General features: G+C 41.6%; 1 protein-coding gene across 2 annotated transcripts in view; it reads left to right on the top strand.

The window, feature by feature from the left end:
- Positions 1-10,198, top strand: part of LOC132891281 (piggyBac transposable element-derived protein 4-like) — a 28,996-nt gene extending 18,798 nt beyond the window's left edge. Inside the window, exon 4 of one of the 2 annotated variants that reach the window (XR_009655299.1) lies at positions 7,840-7,928. Coding sequence is in view for 1 of the 2 variants with exons in the window: in XM_060928774.1 (XP_060784757.1) it covers positions 7,840-10,192 (2,353 nt within the window). In the remaining variant the exon portion in view is untranslated. Of the gene's footprint in view, positions 1-7,839 lie in introns of both variants that reach the window. The other variant, XM_060928774.1, reaches the window with a different exon arrangement.
- Positions 10,199-12,860: the final 2,662 nt, after the last annotated feature.

The following is a 12,860-nucleotide window of genomic DNA, read 5'->3' as shown; positions in this document are numbered from 1 at the left end:
TTTCATACTTTTATACTCTTTAATGAAAGGTGATACAAGGCGGAAGTCCGCACCGTTTTTCAGCAGTCGCGTCACATGACCAACGCCAGCGAATCAGGAAGGTGGATGTCACAGTGACGTTGTCCAATGACGACGCCAGCTAGAGCTCAGCACAGCGTATCCGCGTATTCTCAATGTTTACACAGCACCGGACCAGACACGATCTGGATTAAATACGTGGACCCTGGCGGATTCCCGTTTCCCAGCGTTTCCAGGCGTTTTAATGTAAACGGACAGTGCATCCGCGAAGAAAACGAGACAGATACGGTCTAACGTAAGCTTGGCCTTAAAGCTTGGTGCCGAAAAGTTCCAATTCTGGACTGGCTTCCCAAACTTATGCTACTTTCAGGGTATTGTATGATTATCTGAATGCTGTTGGACTACAAAAGAAGAAAGTCTGGAAAGGTTCAGAAATGGCTTCCAGTCTTTCAAACGAAACGGGCAATAAAAGAGGACCATTATCAAAGCTCACATTAGAAGAAGCGCTATTTATGGTAATTGTGAGACTGAGAGTTGGACTGACACTGACTGATCTTGCACAAAGGTTTAGTGTCAGTGAATCAAGTGTCAGCAAAATTTTCTCTGCATGGATAAACCTGTTGTCTTTCCACCTGAAAGACTTGTGCCAAATGCCTGACTATGAGGAACATGGAAAAGCCAAACAGTTCTCTTACTTCCCAGACCTCAGAGTTGTAGTGGACTGTACGGAGATATTTATGCAGAAGCCCTCATCTTTAAAAGCCTGCAAAGAAATACACTCCAACTACAAGGGTCACACAACATTCAAGTTTCTAGTGGCAATCAATGCTCATGGAGCCATTGTTTGTTTCTCGAGCTTGGGGAGGGAAGATTTCTGACAAACACATCACAGCCAATAGTGCTGACTTCCTTGCCACCCTAAAGGCAGGGGAGGAATTGATGGCAGCCCGGGGATTTGACATAAATGAAGTGATGCAAGAGAAAGGAGTGAAAGTAACCATCCCAGACTTCAAAGGAACTGTGAGATCATAGCAGAAAGAGAAAGAGGGAAAATGTTCTGAGAAAATTGCAGAAGCATGAATTCATGTAGAGAGAGTTATTCAACATATCAAAACTTTTCAGATCTTATCCAAACAGATTCCACTGACAATGGCTCATTTGGGGGAACAAATTTTTATTGTATGTGCATATCTTGTAAAATTTCAAGCACCTATATTAAGACGGTGAGTTAAAAATGACTGGTATTATAATTTTTATTTGTGAGTTCAACAATGTGAAATTTGATTTTATAAATTAAATAAAACCACTCTGCAATTATTATTGCATTAACAATGACTGTAGATTTCAGTCTTAATTTTGGGCACTGCTTAGTGAGTGCTTTGTTAACTTTTTGTGCTACACCGTAGCATTTAAATAATCACTCCTGTCTTAGTGAGGACAGAGTAGAATAATCATAATTAATTCCTAGTTTACCAATAGCCCCCAAGCATAACTACATCACTTGTTTATCGCAATGCATTATGGGGGATAGCTAGGGTTGGTAGTTGGTAGTTAATTTTACGTGAGCGTGATGTGTGAGGAGCAATTTTGTCGTGTTCGGTCATGGAAGACAGTGAAATTGGTGATTTAAAGAGGTGGATAACATGTCGAGAGTTTACAGCAGGAAAATCTGAATTCAAATCAAGCTTGGTGAGAAGGTAAGACATAAGTGACAAGAATTCGTACAACTTAGAGATTGACCGAGTCTACCACACTGTACAACAACAACATCAAATCTCAATGTCTTAACAAAACATTTATAAATGAGTGATTAGTTAAATAGAACTTGATATTAGGAAACACTACAAAAAAAATCTTTGGAAACCCAATGATCTGTCGTGCCATGTTCAGTATAAATGCATTTACTTCAATAAATGCTACTAGTGAGGTACACTGAACATTATATATACTCAAAAGAGAACCCTTCGTGGTTTGGGAGTTTTATCGGTCCGACAGGCTTGTTCGGCTGCCGAGTGCTTCGGTACATTGAGAGGCAAAGGCTGAAGAAAGCTGCTTTGTTTCACAGGCTTTGGAATATCGCTAGTTTCAGACGATGAACAGTGTCGATTGTTATAATCATCTATAACCGAATGCCATTCCGCAGACCATGGAAATATTGCTGGGTCACAGTTTAGGTACGTCTTTTTCCCACCAGAGAAATGTAAGCTACAAACACTTATCCATTTCAATTCAGTTTGAAGGTTTTTGTTGTGGATTAAACTTATCCATTTCTTTCTTCTCGACTAGCAGCTGATAAAAGCTCAAATTAGGTGTCCTCTTTGTTGTGGAGACACAGTTGGGCACACAGCAATTCACTTTAAGCATGGTTGAAACCGGTTAGACAGGACAATGCAGTGTTGAGCAAAGGTGAAAGTAAACAATATAGCGGAGCTGAGCCCGGGTATTGCCCATAATGCATTGCGGTAAATAAGCGATGATGTAGTCATGGGTTAGGGTTATTCTTTCGAGTCTGTATTTAACTCTGGGATAAAGGTTGTTTTACAATCAGGGTACAAAGTTTGTGTCACAGGGGTCCAAAATTCAAATAAAAAAAAAAACAACTATCAAATCTGCACTTTTGGAAATTAATACACATATGAACATAGGCATGTGTAATAGTTTGTATTATTACAAGATTAAGCCCATGTTTACATTAGACCGTATCAGCAGATCATCAGATTAACGTTTTTAAAACGATTAGTGTGCATACAGCAACACCAATACACGATTTGCGTGCACACAACAATACCAATACACGGATACGCTCGGCTCCGCAGGCATCCTGCGCTCCAAATCACTCCGCCCTGAACAGCGAGTGCCCTCTGGAGGGTGCGCACTCCGGCCCTGCGCAGCTCACAGAGCGCGCGAGTGAAGCACACTAGCAGTGTTTTCGGGACTGAGCCGCTGTGTGTGTGATCCCAGCGCACATCACTTAACACTTGCAAGTGGAAGGATGGCAAGCCTAAAGACAATCATAACTACACAATGGGCAGTATTTGCATCAGTATTTGCAGCATTTTCATACTTTTATACTCTTTAATGAAAGGTGATACAAGGCGGAAGTCCGCGCCGTTTTTCAGCAGTCGCGTCACATGACCAACGCCAGCGAATCAGGAAGGTGGATGTCACAGTGACGTTGTCCAATGAGGACGCCAGCTAGAGCTCAGCACAGCGTATTCGCGTATCTCAATGTTTACACAGCACCGGACCAGATACGATCTAGATTGAATACGTGGATGCTGGTGGATTCCCGTTTCCCGGCGTTTCCAGGTGGTTTAATGTAAACGGACAGTGCATCCGCGAAGAAAACGAGACAGATACGGTCTAATGTAAACGTAGCCTTAGGCCAAGTTTACATTAGACCGTATCTGTCTCGTTTTCTTCGCGGATGCACTGTCCGTTTACATTAAAACGCCTGGAAACGCCGGGAAACGGGAATCCGCCAGCATCCACGTATTCAATCCAGATCGTGTCTGGTCCGGTGCTGTGTAAACATTCAGAATACGCGGATACGCTGTGCTGAGCTCTAGCTGGCGTCTCATTGGACAACGTCACTGTGACATCCACCTTCCTGATTCGCTGGCGTTGGTCATGTGACACGACTGCTGAAAAACGGCGCGGACTTCCGCCTTGTATCACCTTTCATTAAAGAGTATAAAAGTATGAAAATGCTGCAAATACTGATGCAAATACTGCCCATTGTGTAGTTATGATTGTCTTTAGGCTTGCCATCCTTTCACTTGCAAGTGGTAAGTGATATGCGCTGGGATCACACACACAGCGGCTCAGTCCCGAATCGTGGCTTGTGCACTTCACTCGTGCGCTGTGTGAGCTGCGCAGGGCCGGAGGGCGCACCCTCCAGAGGGCACTCGCTGTTCAGGGCGGAGTGATTTGGAGCGCAGGATGCCTGCAGAGCCGAGCGTATCCGTGTATTGGTATTGCTGTGTGCACACACATCGTGTATTGGTGTTGCTGTGTGCACACTAATCGTTTTAAAAACGTTAATCTGATGATCCGCTGATACCGTCTAATGTAAACATGGGCTAAGTGTAGCTTTAAGCAGCGCTGGGAGAAACAAATGAAGTGATTCTCAGAGAGGACTTTTTTTTTTTTTTTTTTGACAATTCAGAATCCACTACTTCCATAGTGCTTTTAAATATAAGGCTGTAAGCTTTGTGTTAGTTGTCTCTAATATTTATGTCTCAATATCTTGACCACATTTTAGGATGAAAATAATCATTTTAGATATGTTATTTTATACTGAAAAATTCGCTGTCTCGGAGAGGATTTTTTTTTTTTTTACACAATTACATACTAATTTGATCAAAATAGTCTGAAAACTTGCTGGCATTCAACATTAAAACTTAACTATGTTTCCAATGATATGGAACCAAATATTTGTGTTATGGTATAAAGAATGATGTAAGTGCATCCCTTTTGGAGCTACCTGTGGTCAAAAAAGCACTTTTTCTAAATGACACGAGTAATTTTGCTAAATATGACATATATTGCCATACATTCACCAAAAATAACATTATCACCAAATTTTTTTTGTATGGTAAATAGAGCTATCACAGGGCTACAATAAACAACCAAGTTTATTTAGTCAAGCCTTTTGATATTGAAGATATCAAAGCTTCTAATGTGTAATAATCAACAAGCTTCTAAGTGTTAAATGTGATTTTTAGCTTGCGTACCCTGATTGTAAAACAACCCATAAGCTAATTCTAACAACACAAGACCATAATAAAACTTCTCAAGTCTTGGCAAATTGAGGTTCCAGAAATCCTCATTATATTAAACTCTTCTCACCAACAAGTGTTTGCCATCTGAAGCTACAAAGTCAATCCAACTCCTGCTAGTGCAGAACAGTTGTTGCTGCATCTGATGATAATATTTATGATTCTCATTGATAATTAAAGATCCATCTACCTTTTTGATGATATGGAGTCTTTTTAAAGCTTCTAATGTTTCATTATGGTGTGGGTGGATTTTCTTGACTTCAATAAAACCACCATCATCTATCAGTCCATCGGGGGAAGCTCCTAGGAAGGGATGAGATTTGGAAATGAAGAAGCCACATTTGTGTACTTTGTTGTTTGTCATTTCCATGTATTGTTGAGTAATATTTTCTTTGGATTTGATGCCATCTCTCGTGTTCAGTTTCAGTTTTGCTGTTGTACCCTGGTATTTCACTTATTGCTTTGGTGGGACTTGTAGTTTCCTTCATGAGAGCACGCTTACATTGGGATGCAGTCATCCTGGGAGACCTTTCAATAAACCACTCTTTACTCTGTGACTGATCCCCTCATTGCCTCATCAGTTTGTTTGATATGCTCTTCTTGTACACTGAGTTTGTGAAGAATTGCATCAGCTTTTGAAATAATGTCATGTAGTGATGCTGGACTTGACTTGACTGGACTGACAATTTCTTTAAGGTTATTCACAGGCATGACATTTTCGATATCCACATTGAAGCTGTAAGCCAGGTGTAGGTCATCAGCAGGCATGACATCAGGCAGTTCTTGTGCAAGCAGTGTATTTACATCTTTGCTTTTTTGTGCAAATGGGTAATGTATGGGTGGCATTGGCTTTCCATGGTTGGCATAAAATATCTTTCATTAAGTTAATTTCACATTCATCAATCATTATTCCCCAATGGTTCCATAAAATTGTTCTGTTATGGAAGGGCATGGACGAAATTCCTTTGCAGGTGTTTTTTGACCAACTTTAGCTTTGTAGAGGTTAATGTCCTCCACAATGACGGGCTCAACCTTGGCACCTATATAAAAAGTGCAAAGTAGAAATTAGCTTTTATAAGTACAGCTATGTCTCGGTCATTTATATTGTATAAAATTGCTTTTACCTTTGGGATCAGACCAAGAACATGGCAGATCAGTGCAGGTAAGGTCAGGTGGAAAGTGCCGTTTGTCCTCTGCAACAATATCAAAGAGCACAAACATCAAGGCTCCAATGTGATTGCAATTACCTCTTAGTCTAAAAAAATATATTAATGCTCCGATTTAATAAAGTTACCTGGTAGTTTTCATCATTCAAATTTAAAAACAAAACAACAACATACCCAACAGTGCACGTACAGTAGAAATTAAAGCAGAAAACACTGGTTTGCTTGCAGCTGTTTCAAGTACCAAGTACATGACTTTCTTCATTGTCAGTTGAGAATGAGGGGTTGCAGCTTCCTCTAACAGCCCAAAGATTGTTGTAATCTGGTAGCATATGAGCTTTAGGAAAATCAGACTGAAGGAAATCAAAATCAACTTAAACAAGAAATTTGACAATTCGTCTGTGTTTACAGTACTTACTTGACTGAGTGAGTGAATTCCTTGCTTGTGTTCCCATGCACGAAGCGTTTTCTATTTTCTTACGGCTTTCTCGTCGTAACCAGCACCCAGCAAAAATGATTTCACTGTGGATTCTTCTATGATCAGTGTCAAGCTTTCTAAGCTCTTCTGCCAATTTTTTAACTTCTGCAGGTAAGTAATTGTTGGAACACCCATGTTAACAGATGAAGGCTGCTGACTGTTGCCCGAAGTAGAGATGTTCAAAGCGTTTGAGGCAATATTTACAATCGCTTTTTTTTTTTTACCAATAATTTCTTGAAGTCCACAGAAAATGCTTTGTAGATTTCTTTAAGCTTTGGTTTAGTTAGTTTAGACGCTTCTTTGAAGGTTTTAAGGAGACTTGAATTCAAAAGATTACTGCCCGTGTGTGACGCCATGTTGTTTTAGTTTGTTTATATTTTGGTTACCCCCAAGGTGCAAAACATTATGGGTAATGTGAAAGTGGTCAATTAGATGAATAACATGTCCAGTTTTGTGTAGCTTCCTAGGCAGAGATATGATCGTGACGATCCGATGTGTGTGGTAATATGGTGGCCAGATCGCTTCACCCTGACTGGCCAATGAGCTATCCAGATATTTTATGTAGAGATCAGTGAGGAGAACGCATGAGAAAACCACAAAATTACATTAAATGGCTTCAAACCACCAAGATAACAAAAAAAAGTTTCTCTGTGATTTATATTAAGACCTAACTTTAACCCACGCATGCATGTGCAAAGTAGTTTCCGGTGTTAGTCACTAAAGTGCAAACTACTCAAAAGAGGTGTGACCTGAAATGTAAAAATATTTTTTTGAGAGAGAGACTGACTGGTCTAATAAATTGTGTTATGTAAGAGTGAAGGGTTTTTTTTTTTTTTGAGAAGTTTTTGTGTGAAGCATTCAGGAATCCTATTGTAATCTCTGTCAGGATTATTTACATTCTTGGTCCATAGAACCAAATTTTGCAGGCAATAAAACTCATGTGGTCTTCATTCAAATTCCTTGAAATTTTCATTCATTTGCAGTTAAGTATACAAGCTAAAAGTCTATTGTAGTTTAAATAATGTTTTTTAGTCACTTTTTCAGCAAAAAGAATGATGATGATTTAAGACCCAAAAAACCAATGAGCTCACAATGACAGTGGTTGAAACTGGAGCGAAACAATTTGAAATTAAATCAGCGGTTATATTTCTTTTTTCTGGTGGTCTCATCAGTCAGAATACTCAGAATTCCACCAAACAAGCCAGTAGTTTTGACTTTTCTGGGAACAGCCCAACCTGCAAGAAGAAATCATAATCGTGGCTAGCAGAACCAAGATGGAACCAAGAACACAAATCGCGGAGATAGTCATGTACATAATGCATACATGCATGTGTTTGTGCTACCTGTATGTTCGGTTGTCTATTTGTGCATTTGCCAATTTTTTTTCTCTTCATTTCAGAGAGAATCCTGCAGGGGAGACATCTGCCATTGCCTCTTGCCCATCATCTAATTCTGCTTCGGAGGCTTCGCTGGGTGCATCTGTCCGCTCCTCTCTCCCAGCAGCCTGCAGCTCTTCTAACCTGTTAGGTCCTTTAGGCCTTTCCCCATCTACAAGGCAGAAGAGATCCAGAAGCAGTGGGAGGCCATCACCAACAAAGAATCCTTCAAAGAGGAGTGCACTCGCCCCACAGGAAGATAGATGGCATGATGACTCTGAGGAGGATGTGTGCCCCCCACAGTTTCCATTCTGTCCCAAGAGGAATCCTGGAGCTCAGTTGGATTTACATAAGTCCTATAGCCCCCTGAACATTTTCCAGCTGTATTTCTCACATAATGTACTTAAGACGCTGTGTACCAACACTAACAAGAATGCTGCCCGGAAGTATGCAGAGGGCTTAAAGATAAAGAGGCCGTGGACCGACGTGACTCCAGATGAGATGCTCAACTACTTTAGCCTTATTCTGTATCTTGGCCTGGTCAAGGTGTCCTCTGCAAGAGACCTGTGGAAGAGGGATGACCTTTACAGATTTCCCTTTCCTGCCAGCATCATGCCAGGCGATAGGTATGAAGCTATCACTGCATTTTTACATATGAGTGACCCAGCTGGTGACGTGGTGAATGATAAGCTCCGTGGTCAGCCTGGTTTTGATGGCCTTTTCCGCTTGAAGCCTCTCCTGGATGACATCCTCATGGCCTGCAGGACATACTACCACCCGCACCAAAACCTGGCAGTGGATGAGCGCATGGTAGCCACAAAGGCAAGGATCAGGATGAAGGAATATATGAAGTACAAGACCACAAAATGGGGTTACAAGCTGTTCGTCCTGGCTGACAGCCAGAGTGGTTACACATGCGACTTCTCAATCTATGAGGGAAAAGCGCAGTGTCTGAGTGACAGTAGGCTGAGCTTTGATGTGGTCGTCAACTTACTCAAGGTGCCCCGTCTTGGCACAGGGTACCATGTGTTTGTTGATAACTTCTATACGAGCACTGCACTCTTTAACCATCTCCACCAGCTGCGCTTCGGGGCCTGTGGGACTGTCCGGGAGAACTCTGTGGGGTTTCCACGTACGAAAGAGAATGCATTAACCAAGAAATCTGCTCGTGGGGAAATGCGCTGGATCCGGGAGAGCCCTCTGCTCTATGTGAAGTGGAAGGACACATGCGAAGTCATGATGTGCTCCACTATCCACAAAGCCAACAGCAGTGATTTTGTGCGTCGCCGTGTCCGGAACCCTGACGGAACCTGGACAAAGAAGTCGTTTCCTGTGCCTGAGCCGGTAAAGGAGTACAACAAGTACATGGGTGGGGTAGACCTCTCGGATGCTCTCATCAAGTACTTCTCTGTGGACCACAAGACTAGCCGGTGGTACATGAAACTGTTTCTGCACTTCATTGACATTGCAGTGGTGAACAGTTTCATCATCTACAAAGAAATGGCAGAGGTGAAGAAGCAGAAGCCCCTCAGCCAGAAGAAGTTCAGGATGGTGTTGTGTCGCCAGTTGGCTAAAGTGGGGAAGGAGCAGCCATCCACCTCCATGGAGCCACCTGTTAAGGCAACCACTGTTTCTTTGGCACCGAAGAAAGAAGGAAAGCTTTTTGCATGCTACCCTGCACCAGTCTGTGAGGTCTCCAGTGATCGGTCTGTCAGAGCCACCAAGGGGAGGAGAAAATGTGTGCAGTGCAAACTCTGCACCATTTACAAGTGTGAGGCTTGTGATGTGGCTCTGTGTATAATTCCAGACCGGATGTGCTTCACACAGTGGCATAAAGACAAGTACGTACGTAGTTGTAAATCTAACAGATCAGAATCAGAAAAATCGGAAAATCGCAAATCAGAAAAAACAGAAAAACGCAAATCAGAAAACTGCAACTCTGAAACGTCAGAAGAACGAGACAACCGCAACTCCGAAACATCAGAAGAAAGAGACACCCGCAACTCTGAAACATCAGAAGAACGAGACAACCGCAACTCCGAAACGTCGGAAGAACGAGACAGCCGCAACTCTGAAACGTCGGAAGAACGAGACAGCCGCAACTCCGAAACATCAGAAGAACGAGACAGCCACAACTCAGAAACGTCAGAACAAGACTGCCGCAACTCAGAAATGCCAGAAGGAACAGACAACCACAACTCAGAAACGTCAGTAAAAATTAAATCAGAACTATCAGAAGAAATTAAATCAGAACTATTAGAAGAAATTAAATCAGAAATATCAGAAGAAATCAAATCGGAAATACTGGAAAAACTAATATCAGAAAAAGCTGAAATATTGGAAATGCAAATAAAAGAAGAAAGCAGGAATGACTAAATTAAATTTGACTTGTATTTCATTGCAGTCATTATGCACCCATCTCATCTCATTATCTCTAGCCGCTTTATCCTGTTCTACAGGGTCGCAGGCAAGCTGGAGCCTATCTCAGCTGACTACGGGTGAAAGGCGGGGTACACCCTGGACAAGTCACCAGGTCATCACAGGGCTGACACATAGACACAGACAACCATTCACACTCACATTCACACCTACGGTCAATTTAGAGTCACCAGTTAACCTAACCTGCATGTCTTTGGACTGTGGGGGAAACCGGAGCACCCGGAGGAAACCCACGCGGACACGGGGAGAACATGCAAACTCCACACAGAAAGGCCCTCGCCAGCCACGGGGCTCGAACCCGGACCTTCTTGCTGTGAGGCGACAGCGCTAACCACTACACCACCGGGCCGCCCCCATTATGCACCCAATATAACTCATGTTTTGTCTGGTCACTTCATTTCATTTATTTATATATGCGGTGCCCTCCACAATTATTGGCACCCTGTATGAGAATTAGTAAAAATGGTTAGGAAAAAATATCCACCTTTTGGTGAAGGAGCTTCATCTCGCACTGAAAAAATTAGAAAAAAAATCAACCTTGAATTCAAATAAATTTTTATTCAGAGAAAAACAAATCTTTCCTCAAGAAATAATTTGACAAAAACATGTGGCACTATTAGTGGCACCCTTGGAAATTATAGTGAACATAACTGAAGCATGTTTCTCATTTAAATTCAACATTTTTGATTTAACTGGAGTGTGTATGAATTTTCAGGCTGTAATCTGTGACTTTCTGATTAACTGGGATATAAATATGAGGTGACACACAGAGGCCAAATTCCCTTAGTCATCCATCAACATGGGAAAGATAAGAGAACACACAAACCAAATGAGGGAGAAGTGTGTTGACCTTCATAAGTCAGGGAATGGTTATTAAAAAAGAGCTACTCACATAAAAATGTTCATATAAAAAAGTGGACACCACCTGAAACTGTTACAAACTTGCTTAGAAGAGAACCCAAATTTATTTTGCCCCCACGTACAGTGAGGAGGATGGTGAGAGAGGCAAAAAAATCTCCAAGGATTACTGGTGAATTACAAGGAAAAGTAAAATCTTTGGGTTTCTAAGATTCCAAAACCGCCATCAGATGCCACCTCCATGCCAGCAGGTTATTTGGAAGATTTGCCAGAAAAAAGCTTTTTCTGTCAGTTAACCACAAAACATAAACACCTGAAGTTTGTGAAGCACTACTACAACTTTGACTGGAACAGTGTTCTACAGTCTGATGGATGCTGTATGATAGAATGATTTGCTGTAGGACAGAAGGCAAGATAAAGTATGCAAACTTGGTATACAGTGACAGATATTTTGGTTTGTATTTGGTGATTTTGGATAGGTTATGAGACACTTGGAAATGTCTAAAGATACCATATGAAAACTGCTCTGTACCTTTTGTAAACCTTATCTGCTTCAAAAACTGTACAGTCCATATACGGCCAAAGTGTTGAATCAGGAAATGTAAGTGTTAGTTTGCTAGGCAGGCAGCACAGTGGTGTAGTGGTTAGCACTGTTGCCCCACAGCAAGAAGGTTCTGGGTTCGAGCCCAGCGGCCAATGGGGGCCTTTCTGTGTGGAGTTTGCATGTTCTCCTCGTGTCTGCATGGGTTTCCTCCGGGTGCCTCGGTTTCCCCCAAAGACATGCAAGTTAGGCTAATTGGTGGCTTTAAATTGATCGTGGGTGTGAATGTGTGGTTGTTTGTCTCTGTGTCAGCCCTGCAATGATCTGGTGACTTGTCCAAGGTGTACCCCGCCTCTCGCCCATAGTCAGCTGGGATAGGCTCCAGCTTGCCTGCGACCCTGCACAGGATAAACGGCTACAGATAATGGATAGTTTGCTAGGCCTTTCAAAACACAAACTCGTACTACAAATAAAAGAAAAAGGGTAGGTGCTTGTTGTTTTTTAATGACAGTTGTTTTGCTATTGCTGCTCTGAAATTGAATCCAAAATGAACATTATAAAACACTTCATGTGACTGCAGTTGATAGTCCAAGTGTCTTCATTAAGCCATGAATGATTATTATGCAATCTGTAGAACCATCGATGCTCAAGTTTTAAGTGAAAGTAAAAAGTATAGTTGGGACTTGTCAGTTTTACCTCTCTGGACCAAATCATTAAACTGATGTTCACATCTACATCAAACCTGACTTTATGTATTCATGCAAAATTGAAGGCTACTGCAAACTAGGAGGATATTAAATGGGCTTCAGTCTTACTCCAGGCACCAGATGGCAGTCATGCACACATTCTACTTCGTTTTCAGTATTGTAGCAGGTCCCACCTCTGTTACAGAAGTCTCAATTGAAAATCTTTAAAACGCTTGAGGGTTGCACTTGCACATGACAAAACTAAAGACTTGGCTCAAGTTCTATAAACTGAGTTTTTTCAGTCCAAGCTCACCTTTCATCACATTCATATTAATTTGAAAGTTCCTTTGAAACGAGCACAATAACAAAGATTGTGCATAATGAAGGATTGCTGAAACATTGTTGACTTTAATAGAACTAATGTACTGTACGGAAACGAACGGAACTGGCTCAGCTTCCTAAACATATGTCTTGGGGACATGCGTACTTTTTTCCATCATTAATCAACACATTTATCAGC

Source organism: Neoarius graeffei, chromosome 9 (assembly GCF_027579695.1).
Source record: "Neoarius graeffei isolate fNeoGra1 chromosome 9, fNeoGra1.pri, whole genome shotgun sequence".
NCBI lineage: Eukaryota > Metazoa > Chordata > Actinopteri > Siluriformes > Ariidae > Neoarius > Neoarius graeffei.
This window is presented reverse-complemented; position numbering and strand designations above follow the sequence as displayed.